We start from the raw sequence: 27,960 nt of genomic DNA, 5'->3' as shown, positions 1-27,960 counted from the left end.
CATCCCCTCGTTCTCCCCACAATTCCCCCCCCCCCATTCTCTCGTCCTCCCCACCATTTCCCCCCTCCCCTGTCCCCTCTTCCTCCTCACCATTTCCCCACCCCCTCGTCCGATGCATTCCCAAATGATCTGATGTTTCACTTACGGGCTATTCATGCCCGTGCCACCTCTTGGGTGGCTTAATCTTTATCAATCAATCAATCGATCTGATGTTCCCATCAGAAAATCGGGACCAAATGATTTGATGTTCCCCTCACTGAAAAATAAGAACAGTTAAAAAAACGAAATGACAAACAATGAAAAAATAAAAAAATAAACTAAACTCACGAAATGAACTGTATGGTAAACAACACAGCTTCAATTCCAATGCAATGTCACACAAAATAATTTATTCAAAGTGAAAATAAATCGAAATTATGAAAAATTCAATTTGTCAATGCAATTGGAAACATTGAAATGGAATCTTAACATATTTAGTATAGCGTGTGTTGCTCTTACGTGCAACAGATGGCGCTGTTTAAAAAAAAATGTTTTTACTTGTCACATGTGTGGCATGTATATAGTAGGTATATAAAAACATGTGCGTATTCAAATGGAACGTTGTGTCAAAAGCAATCGGTGAAGAACTCTCGGAGATGTGTTGCTCATACGTCCAACAGATGGTACTGTTTTTCAAAAACATCATGTCTTTTTCTTGTCACAGGTGAGGCATGTATATAGTAGGTATAAAAACACGTGCCTATTCGAATGCAACGTTGTGTCAAAATTTCAAAGCAATCGGTAAAGAGGATTCAAAGTTTTTCCTCACATGAAAAACAGTTTAAAAAAAAAACCATGTTTTTTCCTGTCACAGACGTGATGACATCTATATAGTATGTATATAAAAACACGCTCGGATGCAAATGGAACGTTGTGTCAAAATTTCAAAGCAATCGGTGAAGAACTTTTGGAGATTAGCGATTTTGAATAAACGAACATTTACATTTTTATTTATATAGATATAATAGAAAGTCGGTCTGTCCAAGCTAGGAGGCCAGATGCTTGGAGCTAGCCTCACCCAACTATCCAAAATGACACATGAAGAGGATGCGAGTGTCATAGGTCAGTCAGGATTGGCCCCAGTGCCACCCTTTACAAAATATCGACATCTGAAGCGACCCCTTGCCATTTTCATGAAGTCTGAAATCAGGAATGTGTTTTTTGTTGCGATTTTAGCAGTTTTTTCGGTGCTTCATAATATTAAATTTTCTGAGAGAGAGCAGTGAAGGGTAAGAAAGATGAAGAGAAGGCATAGGTGAGAGTTAGGGAAAGGAGAGGGGGAGAGAAAGATACCTGTGCATAATCAGAAACACCATCTAGTATATGTTATGAGATCCATTATAATATGTAGTAACGTATAAATGTACTACACAATCACAGGGACTTTTATATGTTGATTCAAGAAAACTCCCACATGCAGTTAATGTAACTATACTGCCCGGGAGAAGGTGGGCGGGACTTACAGTGGTTGGTGGAGGAGAGAGACCAATTGGAGTTGAGGAAGATGATGGGCAACGGGCGGGGGTGGGTGGAGGTGAAGGCGTCATAGGCGAGGTAGACTGTGGCGCCACACATGAGCCCCAGACACACCAAGGACGGGCTGTACACCCGCCACCACGGCCCCTCCCGCCTCGCCTCCTGCTCCCGGTTCAGTGGGTTGGGAGCCATTTAGTCAGGCAGGTGTTGAGGTTTCCATGGGGGGAAGGGAAGGGCGGTGTAACACTGTTGCTATGTGTGGAGTCTAGGTGGTGGTGGTGTGACGATATCAAGTTTTGCTAGTGGAGCGTGTGTGTATATATGTGTATACATATATAAATATATATAAATATATATATATATATTAGTGTTGAGAAAGTGCAGGTGGTGCTAGTTGCGTGTGTGGTACTTGTGGTGTTCAGGTGATACGAGTACTGTACTGGTAGTGTTAATGGTGTGATTATGGTGCTAGTCGTATGTTAGCATCGTAGATGGTTCTAGTGATAAGTGATATAGTGCGCAGGTAGTGTAGTGGCAAGTGATAAGAGGTACAAGTAGTTGTAGTGAGTGACAGCGGATTGTGACGTGTAAATGGCGAGGTGTTGGGGGTATAGACAGTGGTAGTGGTTGGTGGACTAAAGGGGTCTAGTGTAGGTGATGATAAAGAGGGACACTGTCCACCGTCTCCAGGAACCAGGCCCACCCAGCGCCAGGTGTCTCTGAGAGCATCACTTCTCTTGACTGCCAGGCGGATGAAGAAGGCGGATGAACTCTAAAGCCGAGTTCACTTGTAAATCGTAATCACGTCCAGCCCTGTCTTGCCCCACTCCACCACACACACAGACTTGAGGTTGCCTCGCTCTTGCTACAGTTGTTGTGAGACCTCCAGGGAGCAGCACACACATGTTTAACACCACTGTCGTTATACACAGACACTCGCTGGCAGACAGATAAGCTTATCATTGATAACTGTAAGTACCTCGCTCCACACGGAGTTCCTGGGGGAAAGCATCTCGGGGAGTTTGCACTTCCTGCTGAAGTAGATCTGATCAAATGATAATGTTATTGAAGCCTTACAAAGAGATCTACATGAACTCCAAAGGTCAGAAGACTGGCAAATGCTTTTTAATATCGACAAATGCAAGACCCTGCATGTGGGGCATAACAACCCACGCCAAGACTACTAAATTAATGGTATTACATTACAGTAGATTGATGAAGAAAAGGTCCTTGGAGTCAAGATCCGCCACTTATTAAAAGTTGCACAACAGGTGCGTGCAGCAGTCAAAAAAGCTAACCAAACTCTTGGGATAATCAAGAGTACTTTCAATTATCAGAAAAAGAAGTTCAACTGTATAAATCTCTGGTGCGCCCCCATTTTGATTACTGTATCCAAGCATGGAGACCTCATTTTCAGAAGGACATAGCTACTCTGGAGAAGGTGTAACACCGGGCAACAAAAGTCATTCTAAAGCCGAGTCATCTCTCCTATCAGGAAGGCTTGAAGGCCACAGGGCTAACAACAATACAAACCAGGCATGACAGGGCGGATCTCATTGAAACTTAAAATACTGAACAAATTAGAGGATGTTGATTCTGATATTTTCTTCAGAATGTCAGATGTAACACAACGAGCAACAGTTTCATCTCAACAAGCCACAATGTAGGACTGAGAACAAGAGATGCTTTTTCACCCACAAGGGTGAAAACCCATGGAACTGCCTACCCGCTGAAGCCGTAAAATCCAAAACTGTGCCGAGTTTTAAAATATACCTGGAAAAGAACAAAAGCAAATAGGGGGACTTTCGATAATCAGCCGGCTTACTGTCCTCATCGAGGCCAATGGAGTGTTAGTGGTCCTCTGGTAAATTCCGGTAACATGCTTATGTATGAATACACACACAAATGACTAATGATGGTAACAGAGTCCATTTATTCTTCCTCGTGGTACCTGGCTAGCCAAAAAGTTGACCATAACCTTGGACTACCTATAAGCAGCTTGAGGATAATAGCTCGGCGACAAGGTGATAGATACAATAGCTATTACATCTATCATATTACATGTGAAAAGAACCATTTGTATATAGATCATCGAATAAAGTCAACCAGACTAGCTTGGGAGTACCAAGTGAACGGGTTCGAATCCTCCTGATGGCTCATCCTGATTTTCTCACCATAGATTAGTGCTGCACACTATTCTACCAACCATATCACCAAACACAGTGTGAGCTAATTGTTATTGTCTCAAAAAATAAGCTTGCTTTACACTGCTCTACACCTGTTCACTCCAGCCATGATTATAACAGTTTGTATAAGTTATAAATATTGTTTCTGATTCTGTGTGCATTACGCATCTCTTGGAGCTTGTGTCACCTGATGATGTAGACGTGACCAAATGTAGACTGTCAGCAAAGCCATTGCATCACTATGTAATGGAATTACCAGGAAAACAGGAATTCTGAGCTACTTTTTTAGCAATTCAAAATTAATATTTTGAATTGCCATGCTAGAAAGCATGGCGAAGTATCCACGTTTGCTCACAGGATGAGCTAGGTGCATGATAGGCAGATAAGTATGACAATGAACTAGCTCAATGTAAATTACATTTTATATGGGTACAATGTAACTGTACCCATTTTGGGACACTAAACCATTCTGTCACCCAGACGATGAGAATGTCCTCCTCGACAATTAATAGCTAGGCTTGCAGCCTTGCCGACAGAAGCCTCAATAAATACGGAAATGTTTAATAATGTGACATGGAGTATCTTCAGATGTTAAGGCATACACTTGGCATTTATGTATAGCGAACAAGATAATAATAACAAGATAAGCCAACAAACTTTGTAAAATCTCTTTATGTATGTACCTTACCTAAATAAAATTATTATTATTATTATTATTATTATTATACTATTATTTAACAGTTCCGAAACTAGTTCCGCTTCATTGGGCCTACTGTTAATTCTGAGCAGCGAAATATATACACACTCAATTAGCATGCTTGTCATAGTTTACGTTTGCAATAGAACTGTAGCTTACTACTGTTGGGGTTGGAGAGGGCCCAGGAAGTATTGGCTGCGAAGGTGGTGTGAGCGGCCACACGTGACCACAAGCTGGCGCACACCACCACTCTTCCCAACCAGCTCCCAGCCATCATCTTCCCTATTGTCTCCCTGAGGAAAAAACACATTTTTAGCCTAAACAACTGAGCAGAGGAGATGCAGAATCTGCGGTGAGAGTGACGGACACCGCCTTGACCACTACCTGAGAGAATGTGAACACCTGAGAGACACTAGAAATGTGTGTAGAATAATAAACCCCACATTGTTTGAGTTAGGAAAACACTATTTGTCAAATATAGATACTGTTCTTAAAAAGATTCCCCCATTTTACACCCGCAAGATAACGTAAGCTTTTAAGGGTTGACACATGTTAATCTTGTTTGAGAAGCTGTTCACTTGAGACAGTTAAGCAAGTCCCAGCTGTGTCTGGGTACAAGTGACAGGATGAATAACCCAGCGAGTTTTCTTCCTATTGGGAAGTGTTGTACATGCTGCTATGGCGGTGTGTCCACTCACAGGATGTGTGGACAAACCAAGCCTCATACTGAGGGCTGCACCACCAGGCCTCACTAAGGGCTGGTGATGCACTCCAGTGTGTATACTGGAAACGAGTGTAACCTCCAGATAAAATAACCTCCGGAGGAGTGTAACAGTCTAAGGATACTAATTCTTATATTCCTTTGAATTGTGCTGCCATCGTGATAATGAGCAATAACAGCACTTCCTGCCCTCCCTGTAGCTGTATTGAGTGATCCGTCAGTGTATATGGTCTGTGTTATGTTGTTTCCAGCTTGTATATTGTGAATGTGTTCTATGGTGCTTAATTTAGCAGCAAGCTGAGCATGAGGATTGTTTGTGATTAGTTTCTTGGTTGGGTATGCAGGGGTCAGGATGTCAAAAGGTACAACAAAAGAACTACATCTTTCATCTGTGTATACATCGTGCAGTCCCATCATTTTAATATGAGTGGCTGTTCTTTGATTCCATTTAGACTCGCTGGTTCCATTTCGTATGTGTTTTAGTACAGTTCAACTGACACAATGTTGTTTTTGTTATCACGCTTTAGTCCCATCATAAGATTGATTTCAAATATTCTATCTCGAATGCTAAGTATATTTAATTCTTTCCGCATATTAAGAACTTTGGTAGTTATAGGACAGCCAAGTATAATTCCGAGTGCTTCATTTTACATTTTTTCCAGTCTATCAATACCTTTGCCATTTTGCAGGACTAAAGCTGGTGCATGATAGTCTATCAGAGAATAACGTGCTGTCTCAGAAGCCAGAAATAGATAAAGAATACTTAGCAAGAGGGTAAATATAAAAATGTTGTGGATTCCTTCTCACATTGGCCTGCAGGAACATGACAAAGTTGACGTCCTTGCTAAGGCTGCAGTAAATACAGTATTGATCGGAATCTTGAGTTATCAAATAGGTCCCTTAAAAGTGTCATTAGATGAGAACTCCTGGATGGATATGAGGAAAGTAGAACAGTGCAAAATGGAACTAGCAGGTTCATTGTTCATTACAATGAAATGTGTGAAGTAAAACATGTGTATGGGGCAAGTAACGAAGTAAGTAGACTAACAGATGTTGTCACAGCTCGTATAAGACTTGGCTACAAGTATCTCTGGCAGTTCGGCTTGTATAGGGATCTAGATGAAGTAAAGTGTGTGGACAAAGACAGGGACACACACTCGAACACTATATCTTGGATTGTAGTAAAATTTAGCCATTTAGAGATAAATCTAAGCTCACTCTGTATGATATGGCAACCTATCTTATTACCAAGGATAAAATACCTGAAATCCTTGCACTGTATCCATATTTCGCTTTCAGTAGACAAACGACATATGAGATTAAGAAACAAGTAGTGTATTATGAAGATTAATAATAAACAGCAGCTCCCCAATGACTAATATCTCAATTGGCCAAACAATTATGTAGTAGCGATAAGACCTACCATTAATGTATAATAACTTACTGTAAATATATAGCTCTTGAAATAGAACATTCCCTGTAATTAGCTGACATGTAACTATAAGGTGTGAAGTATAGATGAAATTGTTTATGTAATAATCTAAGATGAGGTCTGATAAAGACCTTTTGTGCCCTCTGTAATGCTTTTTTGCGCTACAGCTCACAGAATGAGTATGGGGTGCACAATAAACTAGCCGCCTCCGGCGGCTACAATCAAATCAGTCTAAGGGTCCAACATAAACTGAAGGCGCTCGTCGTGTGTGAGCAACAGATGGCTAACCCACACGGGCTGCTAGTTGTACAAGATAACAGCTTAGTACCAAGCCCTGAGCATAACCCTATGCTGGCACAGATTGGTCATTATTAATGAGGTACAAGATCTATGTTATAATTGGGTTAAAAGTAAGGCTCTTTGGGCTATGTTTAACAAATTTAGATTTGGCGAGGACGATTGCCGCCCAAAATGGCGACAATAATGTGATGTTTACACTGTGATGGAGGGAGGAGCCCCAGACCTACCTGAGGCCGAGCGGAGAGTGACGCCTGCACACTGAGAGTCGCTTTATATATCAGCCAAGTGGAACTCTCACCTGTGCAAAGAAAACATTACTTTATTTTTGGTCATAATAGGATTGGTTAGGTTAGGTTACGTTATTTATTTATATACAAGAAGGTACATTGGGGGTTAAGAGAGTAAATGATAATATTTTATTTATTATTATTATTATTATTATTATTATTATTATTATAGTACATAGCAATGAAGATTTTACATTCTTGTAAAGCCACTAGCACGCATAGCAAAGCTATGCGTGCTAGTGGCTTATCGATTTGGCTTATCCAATCTATAATACGGCGACCAAAACTGAACTGCATAATCTAAATGGGGCCTAACCAGAACAAGATATAGCTGAACCAGAGCAAGATATAGTGGAAAGGGTTACAGAGGCACATAATGGGCTCAGGATTTACATACATTGGGTTTATGAGAGTACATAGCATTGATGCAGCTCTGCTTCTTTCAGCAGATCGACAGAATCCCGATTTCCAGGACCTGTAGGGGTACGTAACCCCTTCGGGAAGCCCAGGCCCTGGGGCCAGCTAAGCCGGTAAGCCCTGTCTGCTGTAGGCAAACTGGCAATCGGCGTCGCCGTTAAACCTCGGGGCAACAAAGGAGCACTATCAAACACATCCTAGGTGAACCTAATGGGAAGCTAGGCAGACCTCCGCTAAGACAGCAAGAATGCGCTAAAAATAAACAAAAAGAACCTCGAAGCAACAAGTTCAAGTATGTTTATCGAGACAAGAAAAAAATACACCTCAAAGGGATAGAGTAGCTTAGGCTATTTCTACCCCCACACACAGACTAACCGGTCCCCAGAGAGAAACCTTGGCCGCCGCTGAATGCAAGAATCAATACCCGTGCCACACTTAAACCCGGCGCCACAACAGCTAACCACAGAAAACAACTGCCCCGTCGCAACACCAAGGATCTCCTGACGCCATAAACACAACATACCGCCCTTCGGTGCGGCCAGTCTCCCTCTAAGATACACCTCTTGTCGTCTCTCCTCTATCTACAGCACAACGCAACAAGCACTTTTGAAACTCTTATCCTCAACATAAACGCGTCTCCAAACATCTGTACTGGTGTAGTTATCGAGGACAAACCCTTCATGCAAACTGCATCTAGTATCAAGAAGAATGTGTAGCAAGTAAACCTTGCTGCAAGTAAAACTTGCTGCAAATGCAAGCAGCGCCGGCCGCAGCGCGCCCCACCCAGAACAAGCCCACCTGCTACCCAGGGCAAGATGGGAACCCAACACCCCCCAGCGAACCCCAAGAGCGAGAACAACACCAAGCGATTAAGGCCTCAAACAGGAGTGAGACCCGAATAACCCAGAGAAAATAACCCTGAATCGCAAGGGAAGTACTTACCGAGCAGCTAGGGAAGGAAGCCTATAGGCACATGCAGCCCAGTAGACTTGTAGGAACATTTGGCCACAACACAGCCGGCAAAGTCACAAATGCAAAGCCAGATACAAACTTGAGGCCAGAGAGGACTTCCGACACCTGGCATATCAGTCGACGAACTAAACAAGGGTGGTGAGGTCTGCGCGCCTGAGCAGGGTCCCTGTCTACCCCTGTCAGGGGGAGGGTGAGACACTAACAAGCGGGCGCACTAGTTGGATTACGTGTTGCTGATTAGAGGGGACCCTCCGTCACTATGTGATGGAGTGCGAAAAGATACGTGAATTTAGAGACAATTCTATAACCAATGTTCCAGCGATGTGTCAATATTTCATTCAAAATGATCTGCTACCAGAAATTTTAGCCAAATATCCCCAGTTTGCTAACTGTAGGTAGTAACTAAGTGATTGTAACCTATCCACCGCTGCCCACTGGATGGGGGACGGTGTGCAGGACAAACATATAAATTTTGACACTAGCTCTCCACATATGTCAGTTGCTTAATTTAGAACCCGTACTTGAGGTCGATCTCGAACCCATTGTTGATGTGATGACTTATATTGAATTTTGTAACTAGCTCATCAAGATTGTAACTTGCTTAGCTAAATGAATTGTGGGGTTCAGTCCCTGAGCCCATTATGTGCCTCTGTAACCCTTTCCACTACCGCCCACAAGATGGGTATGGGGTGCATAATAAATGAACTAAACTAACTAAACTGATTAGAGGGGGGGTAGAAATAGCCTAAGCTACTTTATCCCTTTGAGATGTATTTTCTTGTCTCAATAAACGTACTTGAACTTGACGTGTTGCTTGTTTCATTATTTTCTAATGGGAGGAGTTCTTTGGCTCTGTTCAGACGTAGGTTACAATTGTAACCAGTATAATCGTTTTACACAGTATAATCGTGAGTGAGTTTATAGTGGTTCACCTACCTTTCTGGTGGTATCCCTGGTTGATGGCAGACATGACAAACTCTAAATGTGGAGAGTTTATATGGCCATTGCTTCCTGTGGCTCTCTGGGGAGGCCAGGTTCTGGCTCGGGGCCCCCTGGTAGGAACTCTCTCCAAGGACTGATGGAACCAAACTAATATGGCACATCAATTTGATAACTTCAGGAAGCCGATAGGGCTCTCCTCGGAAAGTACTGTACCTAATTACATCCTCATATTTTCCTACCTAGCGCTTCATACTCGCACTGTATCTCGTGTTATGCCCGAAACGCTTTGCGTAATAGTGGCTTTAGGCATTGTATGTACTAGCTATACCTATAAGTTAAACAATCCTTGTAAATATTTATTGTATGTATGTACCTTACCTAAATAAAATTGTATTGTATTGTATTGTTACCCACTCCCCCAATATATGTACCAAAGTCATGCAACTTCACCCCTGTAATCATTGCTATCAACTAATATCATAATTGTTATGTTGAATGCAGATTTTACTACAATGTACCTATTAATAATCCTCAAATTATGCTACAATGTACCTGTTGATAATCCTCAAATTTTACTACAATGTACCTATTAATATTCTTCAAATTTTCTTACTGTACCAATTAATATTCTTCAAATTTTCTTACTGTACCAATTAATATTCTTCAAATTTTCTTACTGTACCAATTAATATTCTTCAAATTTTCTTACACTGTACTTATTAATATTCTTCAAATTTTTGCTACAAATTACTTAAAATTATGTTAGATTAAGGACCTGCACGAAATACTATACGTGTTAGTGGCTTTGCAAGAATGTAAAAACATCAATGCTATGTACTCCCATAAACCCAATGTACCTTCTTTTGTGAGTGTGTGTGTGTGTGTACTCACCTATTTGTGCTTGTGGGGGGGTTGAGCTCCGACTCTTTGGTCCCGCCTCTCAATTGTGCATACAGTTGTGACACACACACACACAATATATGTGTGTGTGTGTGTGTGTGTGTGTAATTACCTAAGTATAGTTACAGGATGAGAGCTACGCTCGTGGTGTCCCGTCTACCCAGCACTCTTTGTCATATAACGCTTTGAAACTACTGACGGTTTTGGCCTCCACCACCTTCTCACCTAACTTGTTCCAACCGTCTGTGTGTGTGTGTGTGTTAGATTTTATATTCTATTCTAATCATATTTATATTTATAAAAATAAATAATAACAGAGTACCAAGCAAATGACCCTTACAGAACTAGTCCAAAGATGGCCAGCATTTAGCCTGGAGCATGGAGGGCTTACCACGTTTAAAATATCCAAAGTAGGTGTCCCACAAGACACCAGCAAAAGGACTGACAATCAATATGACTGCATGAGGAAACTAGGCTGCCTAGTGGTGGTATTCGGTATTATGTTTCACGCTAATTTTGAATGTTTCTCCTGTTCTGAGTGAATTGTTTGTAGAGTAGTTTGGCAATTTTGAGGTTTTAGTCTTTGTTAACCATCAAGATATCTGTAAAGTCTCAGAGACTTTCTGGATGCTTTCCCGGTGTAATGGCATGTTGTTGTTGTTTTAGATTCAGCTACTCTGAACAAGAAGTTCAAAGTAGCACGGTCTATGATGAGCCCGTTGTGAACTTACCTGGCACAGGAGCGAGGCTGTAACTTCTTGTTGGCTCACTATGTAATGGCAGATTCTCACTAGCTCTCTGTGCCTCTGTGAAGGGGGGGGGGGGGGGGCCAGGTTTTGGCTCATGTCCCCAGTAGGAAAAAACAAAACTCCCATGTCCGATGTGACCCATTTGCATGAAGATAGCTTTCCCCAGAAAGGAGTGAGTGGAGACACAAGAGAAAATATTTTATGGAAATGACATGGTGGAAAAGGAAATGTTTACTTTGAACAACAACAGAATGAGAGTACATGGGTTGAAGCTAGAGAGAGATAGTCCACATAAATCCTGCCCGAAACGCTTTGCGTAATAGTGGCTTTAGGCATTGTATGTACTAGCTCTATCTATAAATCTATAAATTTTTGTCAAATCTCTTGTATGTATGTACCTTACCTGAATAAACATTTATTTATTTATAAATGTAAGAAAATATTCTTTTAGCATAATAAAGTATTTAATAAGTAGATCTTACAGGAGACATATAGATTGGAAATCATCATATTAAGACATTCAGTAGCAGGAAAATCAGGGTTGTAGAGTTTAAGTTTGATCTTTCAAGTGTAAATCAGCAAGTTTTCAAGGATAATCAAAAACATTAAAGATAATAAGTGTTTTATTAAGAAACCTTGGCCCCATGAAACTACCCATTTGACAGGCAGTACAAAATGTATAAACCAGCTATATTACAAATGTACAGACTATCAGTCCTACAGAAATGAAAAGCTCTGAGAGGCAACCAAAAAATATCAGCCAGGTGATGGATTTTAGGTCTTTGGATTATCACCACAATATACAAAAAGGACAGTGTGTATTTTTCATGTTAGTTAAATGCATCTATTTCAGAAAATAAAATTTAGATATTTTGTAACTTATACATAAAAAATATATAGTATAAATACTATCTACATGTTAAATACCCTGAATAATTAACTAAGATAATGAAGGATTTGTCATACTATTGATGGAAAAATATGCCAACTAAATTATCCAGTTAGTAGCCTAAAAGTACATTTATGACATATATTCAACATATTACATTATTACATAGCTGAAAGTGAAGATTTAATTACCGATAGATGATATCCTGTTTGCTGATGCTCTTAAAACAAGAGAGTATTTCATGCAAGTAAATACAAAATTTCTGTAAGACTGACAGGATTCAGCAATACATTCACACATCCACTCAGACTAGACATGTCTAGTCTAAACAGACTAGACATTCTGAAAATACAGGGTGTCAATTATTTTAACATAAGATCAAAAATGAAAAATAATTGAAAAGACCAGAGGTATAGGATGCTGGCTTTGTCCAAAATGAAGCTTTCTTACTAGCCCCAGACAAGATGCTCGGATATAAATTATAATGCTGAGTGCTTTACCCCCACAACAATCTTTTTTATTACTGTAATCACATAGACCACTGGAAATTGAACACCAACCCTGCAAGAAGCAGGGCTGTTGCTCTACTGACCAGTCCAAGTGGTTGCTTGAGCACTTCTGGAAATGGGTCAAGAGTTGGCGTATGAGCACACATAAGTGACAAAACACACTGTTGATTGACAGTTGAGACCAGTTGATTGACAGTTGAGAGGTGGGACCAAAGAGCCAGAGCTCAACCCCCGCAAGCACAACTAGGTGAGTACATGGTTACAAACAGAACACTGAGTGCCAGACTATGGATAATGTACAGTAAATTTTGATTACTCTATTATTTAGGGATATGTACTTCTTTGTTGATTTTTGGAGCCTCACTGTACTTTATTAACAGTATAATATTAAATAGAAATTATAAAACAATATTTTTAAATTTTAAGTGTTTATTATAAATAGTTGTTGATTAGGTGAAAAATCCTTTCCTTTTTTTAATAAAATATAAATTTATAATATATGCAACAGTTTTGACTTATCCATATCACATCATAGAGAGGCATTATAGCATTATATTATATACAAGAGAGCAATAAGAGCTGGTCCACAGGTTCACCAAAACAGGTCAAATATTGTGGAGCCGTTCTGTTCACTTGCCAACATTCACTGTCTTAAATAATGAGTAACCACAGACAGTTATCATCATACATCTTGCCACATTTACACAAACATTCAGTACATGAATAATGAATGCCACTAAATATAAAAATTTACATTTATAAATATTATTAGTAATCTATACATGAAGTGTTTGGCTAAATGCTATAGGAGTACCAAAATCTAGTCTCGTCTGCCTAGCAGACATGTATCTGCTAATATTCTGAACTTAATGGAACACAAGACTTATGTTTAATGAAGTGTAATAATGAAACAATGCACCTGTTTTGTAGCTCTACAATAACAACAAGATAGGTCAGTGAAGACTGAACTTGTGACCATTGTCTTAACTGATTAGCTCTTCATAATGACACCTGGCTTGCATGCTTCCACAACATAAATGGCATTAACCAAGCCAATTCTAGGCCTTAACAAATTTATTTTAGTATACATTTATACATATAAATTGCAACTGTCCTTGGCAGCATTAGTCTACCGGTAAGAATAGTATTTTACATAATGAAGGGATGGACTTAAATAAAAAATAAACTGTCTTAGTTTAAAAATGTATCACAGTTCAACAACAGTTTGTTTTATGAGAAATTCGAATTTCATTGCTTCAGGAATGGCCACATTGCGGTTTGTATATATACATACGATCTAACAGAATATTACAAATTAAAGCTCATTCAATAAAACCTGCAAATGTAGCACTGTATTTTATATAAAATTTATAAAACCCCGCTATTTAATATATACTGTACAATTTTTATAGGCTCTTGTAATTTGTTTCATTTATTTAAAAGGACTGTAAAGCTAAAAGTTAGATCCTTTATAAATTCCATAAAGAATTTACTACAAAAACTTCAGCTCTGTAGTAATGTACTGTACAGTCATACAGATGTGTACAATACTGTATGGTTATTAGTGTTTATATTTACATAATATTCACATTTTTTAGAAAATTTATAAGGACTTTTTTATAAATGGTAATCCTATTATCAAATTATTTTTTTTTATAGAAAGTTAACCACTGAAAACTTCTTCACTTCAAAAAGTGCAGATACAACAGAGCCGAATCTCAAAGGGAGACAAGACCGTGTTCGCCAGGAGTTTAACAAGGGTAGGACAGGTTATACAAAATTTAATATTTGTACCAGGAAAGTGTTTATTTAATGAGATGAAGTAGTTCTTCGAATTATTAAGAGGCACAGAGCAACAATTTGAACAATTTGAAAAATGCTGGAGAATTAAAGCTTGAGTGGATTTTTTTTTAATTTGTGCTTCAACAAATTTGTAAATGCACAATCATAACCTAGATGTGGATGATGTAGTTTCAAGATCAGGAAGGTAAACCATGGTATATAGTCAAAGCAGTGAACACGATCAATCAAGGCTTGCTAGATTTAGTAGGACTATCATCCTCTCTCCACAAGTCATCAAAAATTATAGACTTTTTTAAACTTAACAGCTGTATAAAAATGTTTCCTGAATGGAGGCACAGAGGTTGTGTTTAAGCCCTACTGGAGGCCATCAGTCAACATCATCAGTACGATGTTGTCTGAGATCTGGGTCCTAAGGATTTATGTAGATACACCCAGCAGTCACTCATTAGTTTGAGACTCAGAAAGATCAGCCTCAATTGTTCTAAAGAGCAAATAGCAAACACTTGGTCATCACTAACCAAGTTGTGGGTTATATGTTGCCTCAAGAGCAACTCTCAGATCATCGGTACATACTGCCTCAGGACTCCAGAAGGTGCTCCAATCTAGAAGTCCTCAATGTCTTCCTCTTGAGAATCCTCATGTCAGAAGTTAGTGTCTGGACGGCGTTTAGCATATGTAGCAGAGGAACCATAGGGACCAGACCAGTCAGTACGCCAAGAGTCATAAATGTTGATGTTATAATTAGGATTGTATCCTTTTCCACGGCTGGATGGTGGCTGGAAAAAATAATACCGCTTAATTTGAGTAAAATAAATTTCTGCCACAAAGATTAATTAGATCATATAGGAATAAGAAGAGTTATATAAAATGTATACAGGCTAAACTGATGTTAAATAGTGTTAAAGATTGGAAGTGAGGAGCTGCCAGTAGGCAATGGTCATGAACATATCCAGGCCCTAAAGATAACTTGATGTGCTACTTGTGCAGAGTTTGCTTGGAAATTAGAATAGAAAAACTGTCTGCTAGCAGAAGTCTGCTTAGACCAGATAGGAGGACGATGATAATCTAAATATGAACAAAATATGCTACATTAATATAAATAAATGATCATGGTTTATAAATGAGGAGTCTAGCTTAGGTGTGTGGTGCTTGTATCAGTACTGTTTCTGGATCAGAAAAATGAGATAAAAATGCTCAGTGGCTGAAATTCTGAGGAGTTTCGTGAGGCAATTCACAAGATAAAATTAGGCCTTTAAGTAGCCAAGTACAAAGTTATGTTCCATTAGATGTTTTAATAACTTCATATTTACATTTTAAAATGAATGTGTATATATAATGCATTTTGTTTTTAAATATGCAAAAGTATGCTTAACAGGTCAGGATGAGTGTCAGAGACCTGACATGATCCTATGGATTAGCTATACTAGAACCTGAACACGACAGAGCTACTGAGGCTCTATTAGAAAAAGATTTTTCATTACTGTACATTTAACACTGGATTTTTTCTTGCATGTAATACTTGTTATTGTCATTTATTCTTTATGATTAAATACTGAACTAAACTTATTGATTCATAAAGAAAAAGTCATACCTTCATTGCTCTTCTGTCATTGATTTTCTCATTCCATATAGCATCCATGTCATACAGTCCATCCATGGCATAATTGTCAACACCTGCCAAGTGAGCCTTATTGAGCTCATTGAGCATTTCAGCAGTAAGAGGAACATCATGCCGCTTCTTAACACGAGCCCGATTCACAAGCTGTAAAAAGTAAGACCATGTGTTACATTCTTAAACACTTGCTATGTATACATCTTTTAAGTAAAATGTAAATGATAATTGCATTTTTAGAGTGATGCTTATAGTTAAACGTACAGGAGGTCAGATGTAGAAGATAAAAGAACTGGTCTTTAACATAAAGGAAGATATGGATGAAATTAGACAAGGAATGAATCAGGCAAAATATATGATTTGAAAATATAACCCACAGGACAGTCGTTGAGCATCTCTTCGGTCAGTGGAACGTTGTTCGGCTTGATAACGTTGCAACACGTGCGGTTCACATACTGGCGAAGAACATGCAAGAGATAGTGACCAAGACAGTTTGAATTAGGTGGTGGTAGTGGTGTATAAATGTTTACAACACTGGTAAAGGACATCAAAGCCAGGTGGAAAAACGGAAGTTCTGAGTAATTTTGAAAGTTATAAGTATAAATAAGAAAAATAATAAAATTATATATTCCATGCAAAGAAATAAGTTATGTGCAAGAGCAAGAATTATATATTGAAGTAAAAAAGACCTGGCATGCATGACTAAGAAGGATATCAACTAGGGTTACATTCATTATCTAAAATTAAAATGTAAGTTAAGCAGCAATATGAAGAACCATAGAACAGATTCCCATATTATGTTAGGTATATTTTTAAATATTCTATTTACTGTAGTCTTTACTATTCAAATTTAGGTTCTACATGCAGATTTCTTCTTTTTTTTCAGTACCACAGAATGCCTAAAATACATACTGCTAAGAGAATCAGTACGGTACTTTGGCTGTCACATACATAGATGATGCCTCCACTTCCTTTTAGTATGTGCAAGTTGACCGAGACTGTGTGAAGAAGTATATACTCACCACAGTTATTCCAAATATAAGGATGAAGAGAAGAGAGGCGAGTCCAATGACAATAACAGCAATGAGCCACTGAGGAATCAGATAATCATCCTGTTCTTCGTGGAGGATACGTGCTCGTTCATGCATAACTGTAATAACAAAAGTACATAATAATGTAAGGAAATAATTATTTTTATCAGTGCAAAATTCATTTCAAATGATACAGTGAAGCATGTGTGTGGGCACACAATGTAAAATAAATAAAGCCACTAATATGCAAAAGTGTTTCATGCTGAGGTCAGCTCAAGTTGACCTCATTAAATATGGGGGTCAACTCATATTTAAATATGATGAAATATAAAGTGAAGTTGAGTACAGAGGATAACATAATCAGGCTAATAAATCAATCATTCTGGGAACTAAAATGAAGCATTATTTAAAAGCAAACAATGCAATTTGTATTAACTATGGTAAATAAAATTAATAAAAGATAATTGCTTCTAAACTGACTATAACTACAGGTTTCTATATAATAAAGAATTCAGCTTATGTTTTGATACATAAAAAATAGCAATACAGTACAGTACTAAAATATTATTGCACCTGATCTTTTGTTCTGCATGAAACATTAAGTACATTATAGGCTGATAATGTATAAATTATTTATACATTTATAATGTATAAATTATACATTATAAGTAGACACTCTATTACTCCCTCATCTATCCTTATCTCAACTATGGTATTTGTGCTTGGGGTTCTACTACCCAAAATCATTTACGTCCTCTAATTACTCAACACAAAGCTGCTATTAGGACAATATCCAACTCTGGCCCCAGACATCACTCGGTACCCCTACTCAAATCTTTGAATATGTTAGATATTAAGTCACTGCACATCCTCTCTTGTGTATTATATATACATAAAACGCTGAACTGTAATGCCAATCCTGACCTTAAAAGCTTCATTGAAGGTTGTAACAGAACCCATGAGCAGCACACCAGAAACAAATACCTTTTTGATATTCCAAGAGTACGACTTAATCAAACTAGAAATGCTCTACAAATCAAGGGACCCATAATGTGGATTGACCTTCCCAATCATGTTAAAGACTGTACCTTTCTCAACCAGTTTAAGATAAAAACTAAGCACTACCTAATTAACTCCCTGTAACCTACCTTACCCCTATAATGTCAACCCATGTCTGTTATTTTTAAATAATGCTGTTTGTTGACCAAATTGTATATTTGCTGTTTTTCTGCCATGTTCCCGCACTTTTTTATTTTTATATTTTCTCTAACACATTTTATTCTTTAATCTCAATTAGTATTAAGTTTTAGTCTTTAGTGTTTTTCCTGCCCGAAACGCTTTGCGTAATAGTGGCTTTAGGCATTGTATGTACTAGCTCTATCTATAAATTCATCAATATTTGTATCACCCCTTGTATGTATGTACTTTACTTGAATAAACATTTGAATTTTTTATTTGAAAGTAAAATGAATATACCAAGGGTATAACCCTTGGGTTATACCCTCGTTTACAGGAGACAATGCCCTGAATGTAACTTTCTCCTTATAGTTCCCTTCCCTGTATCCATCTTCACTACTTGCTATCTTCATCACTGCAGCCATCTTAACTACACACCATCTCTCTCATTTGGCACCTATCTTTCCTTTCAACACCTTTCCTATTCTTCACCACCCTTCCTGCCCATTACCACCATCTTTATCCTCCAACTTCCATACCCTTCACGTTCTCTACTCTTCTTCACTTTCTGTTCATCCCTGTAATCGTATTGAGGATGGAGTCTTATTTAATAACACTGAAAATTACTTGATTTATTGAGATTGGAAATTAGCATGATTTGCCATTTCATATAAAAGGAAGGCATGGGGTTTTCTGACCTGTCTATGTCTTTTCCCAGACACAGATCAATCACCCTTCAAAGTTTGGTGATGCTAGTCCCAGGCACCTGGCCTCCCGCCTCGAACAAACAGACAGGCATTCTCCATTGTAGATATGGTTTAACAAAATAAACTGGCGCACAGAAGCACAAATGGCCTCATTAATTAATATTACATGTGCTTTTGTACTCTAATTTTGCTTAAGTTGCTTTTGCTTGTAATTTTTAATTTAATTTCTCAAATGTCGAGGTGTGAGGAGTGACGGTGAGCTGCCAGCTATGGCAACAACTGCTGCAGTGTGCAGGATAATGGTACTATAATTATAAACACAATTCTGATCAAATATGCCACTTCCATCCTGTCAAGTTGAGAGAAAAAAAAGAAAGAAAAAGTAAGATTTAAAAATAATTACACTGTATCTATAAAATGATTGAAATCCGGACAAAAGGTTTTGATATATATTACAAACTGAAATATTATTAATATGATACTCACAAAATAACGTCACTGAAGCAGCATAATAACAAGAAAATTAATTAATTATATTATGCCAAAGACTGTAGAACCTTAGTATAGTACAGTACACTCTAGACATGTAACTTCATCACTATACCTTTTTATCACTTTATGCCAAGGTAGTAATTATGTGAACCCAAATTCTGTTACTGTATAATGTACCTATTATTACAATTATTTGTTGGCTGAAGGGTCTGCCTGAAATGCTATGCGTGTTAGTGGTTGTGCAAGAATATATCACTTAATCACCAGCATATGTACTACTCACAACTCATTGTACCTTCTTGTATATACATAAATAAATAAAATTTACTTGTGATAATGTTTGCATTTAAAGTGAATCTTTTGAAAGCACTTTGTAAAATGTGAAGTATGTCCCTCAAGTGGCTGATATTATAAAGAACTAGTTGAGCACTGGTCATAGTTGTGTTCTGCAGGATTTTATGCCCTTCACTGCGTAAACACAGAGTTGTTTATTAGTACAGCATGGTCAACTCTCACATGCGAGCTGTTGCTGCCAAAATGAAACCATCAAAATTTGTTTTAAATATGTTCAGTGACTTTCCCACAATGCCAACTCTTTCCCCTACTGTAGTGCTGTAACTATGTACACAAATCCTCGAATGCATGATTAAAGCAATACTGAAGGAAATGTCTAAGCTAACTCTATTCTAAATACTAAAGGAGATGCCTAAGATAACTCTACACTAAATACTAGAGTTGCCTAAGCTAACTCTTCACTAAATACTAAAGGAGTTCCCTAAGCTAACTTTACACTAAATACTAAATGAGTTCCCTAAGTTAACTCTACACCATCATGTTTTGAGTCATATGGGTGCATCTCTAGTAACTCTCTACTAACCTCCAAGTCATATTTCTATGATTTATTATAAATTCTAGAAACTAGTCACATTTATATTAATAATTAATCTCCTTATTCCTCTCAATAAGGAGATTAATTCATTCCAAATATTTCAGTACTGTGCTGCAATGCATCAATATTGACCATTTTATTAATCAATACAAAAGTCAAACAATTTCAGGATTATCTTGCTAAAGTTAAACCATATATTGTTGGTTTAGAGAAGATGTTTTAAAACAGTTCACTGTGGTACATAAACAAAAATAGATGAACCATAGTATCTTTACCAATGAAGTCTGTTGCCTTGGGATCCAATGTGTAGTTGCCAAGATAAAAATATTCATTCTCAGCCATCTCCTGGTTGAGTATCTCTTTAAGGTCAGTCGTGTCGAGGGTGGTCGCGATATCTGTCAGGTGCAGAATGTAGTCTACCAGAACTGAGCCAGGGTTGAAAGCATCAATCTCAACCCTCTCATACCATGGTGCAAGTGTACTGCGACGATACAACGAATCCAACTGAAGAGGAAATTCATAATTATTTAACTGAAGTCTAATTTTTATAAAAGCCTTTAAAGTTTTATCATTATGCCAAAGTATAGATTACAGTTTAACATTGAAAATCGTCTTTCATTATAACGTAATGATACCCTTGCTACAGGGTATCCTGTTAATAAAAATGGAAAATGCTATTCAGATAATGTGATAATTAACAACAATTTAGTGCATCACCAGCCAAACACCTCTGGTGCTTGAAAGAATAGAATGACAGTGGGTTGGGCACAATTTCACATCTATTCTTTAAATTTAGCCTAAATAGTTTTGGTATTATTGTGTATAAATATTACCCTAAATTTTTTTTTTTACATATTTTTTAAAGATTTGGACTCAGCACAAATTACTTTGGGCATTGACTAGAAGTACTGTATTTACATGTGGTGCAAGTAATGATTCCTTTTTGACTGTTGTGTAGATTTTGTGTATTATGTCTTATTTGACTTTGCTTAAAAGATTTTATGCACTGTACAAATGTTTACATTTATATTAGGTCAGCTGTAAATATGGGGGTTTCTCAGCGACAACTTCAGTGAGCAATCTTCACAAACAGTTGTGATTCGTTAAACAATGTGACTTGCACAACCAAATCACAAGAACATATATCTATGAGAAAATATTAAAGCCATACAATATAGTACAAGCATGCAGGTTCAATCTTGCTGTATGGCTTCAAAATCTGAACTGAACACAAACTGTTTGGACCATGAAGGAATTTGATAGCGAGATTCATTTGAGTGAGGGCCCACAGTCTCTCCAAATCAATTGACACCACCACCATCACTTGCCAACACACCATGTTGTTTTGTATATTAATATGAGATTTTAACACTTGGTTATTCTCAAGGATCAAAATACAGAACATTTGGATACCCAATATTGGTGGACGGCCAGTAAGCTACGCCGGTGTTCACCAATGTGGAGGCGCAATAAGGCGCAATACTCATGAAAGACTGGTTGGTATAATACAGATCATATTATACATGTTTCTACTGGTGAAGATGATTTACAAATGATACCACATAAGGTAAGCCAGGTAAGACCTTCATACCTGGCTGGATGCTTTGTGCACTTTAAATCCAGCCATCTACATATTTTGATTAATGTGTTAATTTTGTATTTAAAAACTTAGTATGGAGTCATCTTACTGATAAATGTCTCTGCTTTCTGTATATACCATGTGTGTTCCATAAAGGCTTAATTTGTACTGTATTTTTAAATCTGATTTGAACTCAAATATCTTAGAAAACTGGCTGGGTACTGTTAACTGTACCCTATAACACAATGTTTAAAATAAAAATAAAATAAGAATACTGTACCTCAATTTCTATTGTGTTAGCTAGTTCTTGCCACTCCAATGTATCTCTGTTGGCCAGCTCAGGACGCCATTCAGTCCCGTCAACTATTTTTAGTGTAGCAGCTAAGCGACACTTTGCTCCACACACACCTGTTGAGGAATTAGTGTTTCTTTATCTAGCGTCATTAACACAAACTTCTTAACACTACAGTATTAGTGGATGTGAAAATTTGCCTGTCCCTACTATATATATATCTCACACATGCCCAACAAGCCTGAAATATCCTATTTACTACAATGAACAAGAATCAAGAATGAAGAAAATAATTTAAAAAAAATTATACTGTGTATCAATGACCATAAATTGTGGCCAGTAAGCATAATTTTACTGTAACAGGTTAACATTGTACAGGTATATTACATTGCTTAAGATACCACATATTACTTTAGTTATGTAAAAGAAACAGTATAAATAGAATAATTCTAACCAAATATGCTGCCAAGTAGTACCAAGTGGCAGCATGAGTGAAACCATATTTCTTTTCAACCAATTTTCTCACTTCAGCCCAGATTAGTTGCCCCTTTCATTCATTAATCTCACTTAAATATACTATTTGTGTTGGATGAAGTTCTCTTCAATCTCTACCGAAACACTGGCCGTTGTTTAGTTCTCTCTCATTTTGCACATCAAACAGTGTATTTAGCGATGCTACATAGTCTCCCTAACTTGGTGACTTCTTTTGATAATTGTATTTAGCTTTTTGTTATTAATCTTTAAATATTCATTCTTATTTCTCAACAAATCTAAATTATAGTTGCAAATGTCCTTTTGAGGATGGTTCATACCAGGAGTTGTGGGCCGAGAAGTGGTTGTGGTAGTAGAGGTGGTTGTGGTAGTAGTTGTGGTGGTAGTGGTAGACGATGTGCTGCTAGACGATGTCTCTGGAGCTTTAGGAACAAAACCAACTGGCGTTGACTGTGTAGTTGTCTTCCAGCCTGTAAACTCGGTCGTTGTTCTTATGCTGGATGCAAAAAAATAAGTTTTGTTATTCATGTACCTTTGATTTTTGTTTTATTTATCTGCACTCTAACATCTTTCTACTGTAGAAAGTTTCCCTTCAACTGAGGGGATGGGGAGCGGAGTGGGATAGAATGGATAACTTTGAGCAGATGATGAGTCACAATAATGTGTCTGAAGATATGATGACCAAACTACACACCAGAAGATGAAGAAACGATGATATTTTGGTCCATCCTGGAACATTTTCAAGATACGACTTGATAATGGTCCATGGCGGACCGAAACTTCATCATTTCTTCATCTTCTGGTGTGTGGTTTAGTCACAATGACTAAGTGCAATCTCCTGATATAATGTATGAAGTGACCTTCATACATTTAAGATCTTTTGTAGAACAGCTTGAAGCATTTGCTGAAGATTTCTACTTTAAGAGTAAGGGAAGGACATGACAGAAGTATACAGATGGATAAAAGGGGGTACAAAAAGGAAAAAATAAATAAAGTGCTACATAAGTTCAGGTAAAATAAAACGCTTAATAATGGATACAAATTGGATAAGTTTAAATTCAGGGATTCTACTTTTATTATGAAACAATCAAGGTACAATATCCTACTTCTATTACGTTAGGCAGTAATTGGTTCCACAAATCAACAACCATGTTACCGAACCTATATTTACCCACGTCTTTCCTAAATCGAAACTTATCCAATTTATACTCATTGTTTTATGTTCTATTTTGTGTTGATACTATTAATACCCTATTAATATCCCCCTTTGTGATGCCCATTCATGCACTTGTACACCTCTATCATGTTGGATAAGTTTAGATTTAGGAAAGACCTGGGTTAATAGTGGTTCAGTAATGGGTGTTGATTTGCGAAGCTAATTACCACGTAACATAATAAGAGGTGGGATCCCTTGGTTGTTTCAAGCGTAGGTTAGACATATATGTGAATGAGCTTGGGTGGTTATAAATAGGAACTGCCTCGTATGGCTCAATAGACTTCTGCAGTTACCTTGATTCCTACATTCTTATGATTCTTATATTTCTATTGTTCAGCTTAAACTGTTATACATATCTGTGAAAGTTTGCACTACCTGCTGTTGTAAATTTGACCAAATATAAACTATCAGAAAAGTTATTCTCACACCTTGCCTCACTATATGAAATGTAAAATGTTAAATGATTTTAGAGACAACTTTTATAACAAATCTCAGAAACAAAATGTGTAAGTATTTAATTAAAAATTATGTTCTACCAGAAATTACAGCCAACTATCCCAATAAATTTAAAATCAAGTGTTGCCAATAAATCTATGAAGTGTTATCGCAATAAATCTAAAATCAAAATAAACTATTTTTTTAATTATGCATGAAAAGTTGTCTGTAACTTTATACATCAATTGATGTACCCACTATGTAACTGCTTTAACTTCTCCAATGTGTTATCTATAGTATGAATAAAATAGTTGTAATAATAATAATAATAATAATTAATAATAATGAAGGTGAAGAAAAACCCAATACAGTACATATGGAAGTGTTACATGTATAGATGGAACACTGTATCCCATCACATCACAGATCAATACAAATCACTATAATGTATAGAACTATGGGACTAGAAAAATAAGTAATTCTGCTTCAATATACCATGACTAAATTCAGATATTGTAAAATATATACCAATACCAACTATCTATTAGTAAAGCAACATTATGAAAAAGTTTTTTTAATATATAATAACAAATAAAGTAAATTTATAAGCACCTGTAATCTGAAATACAGTATAGTCAATATAACAAAGCATACAATTAACTGTTGCTTATTTTCATGACTCAAAGGATAACAGAAACAAATTTAACCAACCTCTCCCATAAATTCTTGAATGTGACTTTTAGTGGTGGTGGACCAGAGGCTGTTGATGTCACAGGCTTTGATGTTGTTAGGTAGGCTGGAAGTTTCGGACGACGAGGAAATACTAAACCTCTAGGGCTTGATGGTGGTGTGGTGGTGGTGGTGGTTGTTGTTGTTGTTGTTGACGTTGTGGGCTCTTTTGTGGTTGATTGTTCAGTTGTCGACACACTGTCAGATGGTAGTGTATATCCAGCCGGCAACAAATTCGAAATGTCAACTGATTTCACCAATGAACTTTTCTCTGTAGCGGTCTCTTCTGTGGGTTTATCAAGTTTAAAACCTGGGGGCAAGAATTTTGATATATCACTGGTTTCTACCACAGGAATCTTCTCTGCAGCAAGCTCTTCAGCGGGTTTCTCATACAATTTAAAACCAGGAGGCAAGAATTTAGAAATATCAACAGTTTCTATAATTGGACTTTTCTGTGATGTTTCTTCTGATGGAGTATAACCTGGAGGTAAGAAGAGAGAGGGATCAACAGACTTTATTTCAGGAGCTCTTTTGGTTGACTTTTCAATTGGTGATTCTTCTGATGGTGTATAACCTGGAGGCAAGAAGGCAGGATCTACCACTACTGTCTTTACTTCAGGAAGTTTCTTGGTTGAGCTCTCAGTTGTAAGAGCCTCTGATGGTGTATAACCTGGAGGCAAGAAGGCAGGATCTACCACTACTGTCTTTACTTCAGGAAGTTTCTTGGTTGAGCTCTCAGTTGTAAGAGCCTCTGATGGTGTATAACCTGACGGCAAGAAGGCAGAGGAATCCACGGACTTTACTTCAGGAAGAGTTGTTGAAGTATCATACCGAGGTTCTTTTGAACTATATCCTGAGGGTATGAATTCAGAAATATCTGCAGTTGGTATATCTTGGGTTTTCTTTGTTGTGATGTCACCCGAGGGTTCATCTGATGGCTTGAAGCCAGAAGGTAAGAATGAAGATACATCTACTATTTTAATATTGCTAAGTAAATCATCCTTTTGAGCTTCTGTCGTAGACTTTTCAGTTGTGGTCTGAATAGCAGAAAAGAGATCAAACAAAGATGAATCTGTGGTGGAAGTGGTTGTCTCTGTGGTAGAAACTAGGTCCTTTTCTGCAGGATTGTACTCTGAAGGAAGGAATGCTGAAGTATTTTTAACTAGAGATAATTCAAAGAAATCTTCCAAATTGTGTCCTACTGAACTAGGTGATGGTGTAGTTACTGAATGGGTAGAAGTAGAAATAGTGCTTGTATCCTTGACAAGATCCTCCTCTGTTTTATACCCTGGTGGCAAAAAGGATGCTATATCCTCTACTCGGCTGAGATCAAACAGTGTGTCTAATTTTGCATCAGTTGCCGTTACAGTTTGATTTTTAGTATTAATTTCAATATCAAAAAGAGTCTCAATACGAGGCCTTGTTTCGTCTGTATGAGTTGCTACTAGTGGTCTTTCTAGCACATCAAAATTCTTTTCTGCATCACTTATATCACTGTTTTGATTGGTCAGAAAATCATCCAGTCGTTTAGGTGGTCTTGCAGCTGATGGTGCCGTTGATGGGCCTGCAATGATTGCTGGAGCTACATCTACAGTCTCGTATATATCAGAAAGAGATCGACGAGTGGTTGTTTCTGGAACCTGCTCAGTAGTTTCTGGAGGTGGGGTAGTTGTTATAATGAAAGAGAAATAAGTAGAGGAAGACACAGGTGGCTGATTAGTAGTAGGATGGAAGTTTTCACCAACACTCACACTGTGAGAGGTTTGTACAGAGGCTACCACAACTGAACTCTCAGTTGAGTTTGTAATACGGACTTCAATATTTCTCCTGGGTTCTGGATTGGCTGTAGTAATGGTTGTAGGTTTAAAATTGTCTGTCAAAATACGAGCATCACGATTGTTGTTGCTAGTGTTGGAGAGGCTGTTTGTAATGGGTGGAGCAGGGTCACCCTGAGCTTCAACCTTTAGTTTAGCAATGAGTTCAGACAAGGATGAGTATCGACCACCAGAACCATTTCCATTATCAGGTCGATTTTGGCTTTCTGGAACAAACGGTCGTCGGGTGGGGTTTGTATCAGTATCTGATAATGAAGAAAACCTAAATGGTTTTGCAGTGGTGGACTGTGAACTATGGTATACTGGCTGAGTGCCAGAAATTCTTGATGGAGAAGGTGGGTCAAGTGGCCCCAGATCACCAACAGTACCTTCTTCAGTGCCATTTGAATCTTGATAATCATAATATAAATCATCATAGTAATAATAATCATCATCTGTGGCATCATCGGAAAATGTGTTATCAACAGCAGTCCTTGGTGTAGGTGTGGTGTATTTAACATTAAAGGCAGGGCTGATCTTTGTTTTAGGTGTCGTGGTGCTAGTAGCTGGAAGAGTGATAGCAGCCCCTGGGAAGGGCAACAGTGGCCGTCGGACGCGCTCCACACGGTCCTGGACAAAATAAAGAATATTAATTACATACAGTATTAAAAATTAATTTAAGAACTAGCAATTAAACAAAATATAAACATATACACTTGCAACATTAGGCAAATGACACTGCTACAAAGTTAAACATAGATACAGACTGGAGAAATTTGGATTTTGGGGAACCTGGGTGGATACTGGTTTGGAAACATGGTTGTTGATTTATGGACCAAGTTGCCAAGTAACATAATGGCTGTCTGTTCACTGGACTGTTTCAAGTGTAGGTTAGACAGCTTTGTGAATGAGTGAGCATATTGGCCAGCATATCTCAAGATACAGTGTGGTGTAATGAGTTTAGGAGTATAATGAATTTTAAGAGTATATACAGTAAGATTAGTATAATGAGTACAGTCTAAAGAGCTTAGGGTGTATAATAACCAGTAGTGTTTTAGTTTAGTTCATTTATTATAACCAGTGGAAAGTGTTAAAGTTAACTTCAGACTGCACAATCAATCTTAAATAAACATCTTAGCCGAAGCAGTCAGTGCAGTCCCCGTGGCGCAGTGATAAA

At 37.7% G+C, this 27,960-nt stretch overlaps 2 protein-coding genes and 1 long non-coding RNA gene across 7 annotated transcripts in view; 1 reads left to right on the top strand and 2 right to left on the bottom strand.

Moving 5' to 3' along the window:
- Window positions 1-8,635, bottom strand: part of beta-Man (beta-mannosidase) — a 39,742-nt gene extending 31,107 nt beyond the window's left edge. The window contains exons 1-3 of one of the 2 annotated variants that reach the window (XM_045751174.2): window positions 8,498-8,635; window positions 7,079-7,149; window positions 4,558-4,691 (exon numbers count right to left, since the gene is read on the bottom strand). In XM_045751174.2, the coding sequence (XP_045607130.2) occupies window positions 4,558-4,675 (118 nt within the window). In that variant the 5' untranslated portion in view covers window positions 4,676-4,691; window positions 7,079-7,149; window positions 8,498-8,635. Of the gene's footprint in view, window positions 1-1,502; window positions 2,436-4,557; window positions 4,692-7,078; window positions 7,150-8,497 lie in introns of those variants that run through there. The other variant, XM_045751112.2, reaches the window with a different exon arrangement.
- LOC138365319 (uncharacterized) lies at window positions 1,593-9,333 on the top strand. 2 transcript variants are annotated; one of them, XR_011228782.1, is made up of 2 exons: window positions 1,593-1,715; window positions 7,588-9,333. It is a non-coding gene; the product is annotated as an uncharacterized lncRNA (long non-coding RNA). The 2 variants fall into 2 exon arrangements; XR_011228783.1 differs by having other exon boundaries at window positions 1,602-1,715; window positions 7,585-9,333.
- A 2,390-nt stretch (window positions 9,334-11,723) lies between these two features.
- Window positions 11,724-27,960, bottom strand: part of LOC123763058 (uncharacterized) — a 307,648-nt gene continuing 291,411 nt past the window's right edge. For 2 of the 3 annotated variants that reach the window (XM_045750117.2, XM_045750040.2), the window contains 8 exons: window positions 24,952-27,413; window positions 22,910-23,085; window positions 22,086-22,213; window positions 20,502-20,730; window positions 16,954-17,081; window positions 16,309-16,386; window positions 15,911-16,081; window positions 11,724-15,095 (listed from right to left, as the gene is read on the bottom strand). In XM_045750117.2, coding sequence (XP_045606073.2) covers window positions 14,961-15,095; window positions 15,911-16,081; window positions 16,309-16,386; window positions 16,954-17,081; window positions 20,502-20,730; window positions 22,086-22,213; window positions 22,910-23,085; window positions 24,952-27,413 — 3,507 coding nt within the window. In that variant the 3' untranslated portion in view covers window positions 11,724-14,960. The remainder of the gene's footprint in view (window positions 15,096-15,910; window positions 16,082-16,308; window positions 16,387-16,953; window positions 17,082-20,501; window positions 20,731-22,085; window positions 22,214-22,909; window positions 23,086-24,951; window positions 27,414-27,960) is intronic. The other variant, XM_045750206.2, reaches the window with a different exon arrangement.

Source organism: Procambarus clarkii, chromosome 1, assembly GCF_040958095.1.
Source record: "Procambarus clarkii isolate CNS0578487 chromosome 1, FALCON_Pclarkii_2.0, whole genome shotgun sequence".
Classification (NCBI taxonomy): domain Eukaryota; kingdom Metazoa; phylum Arthropoda; class Malacostraca; order Decapoda; family Cambaridae; genus Procambarus; species Procambarus clarkii.
This window is presented reverse-complemented; position numbering and strand designations above follow the sequence as displayed.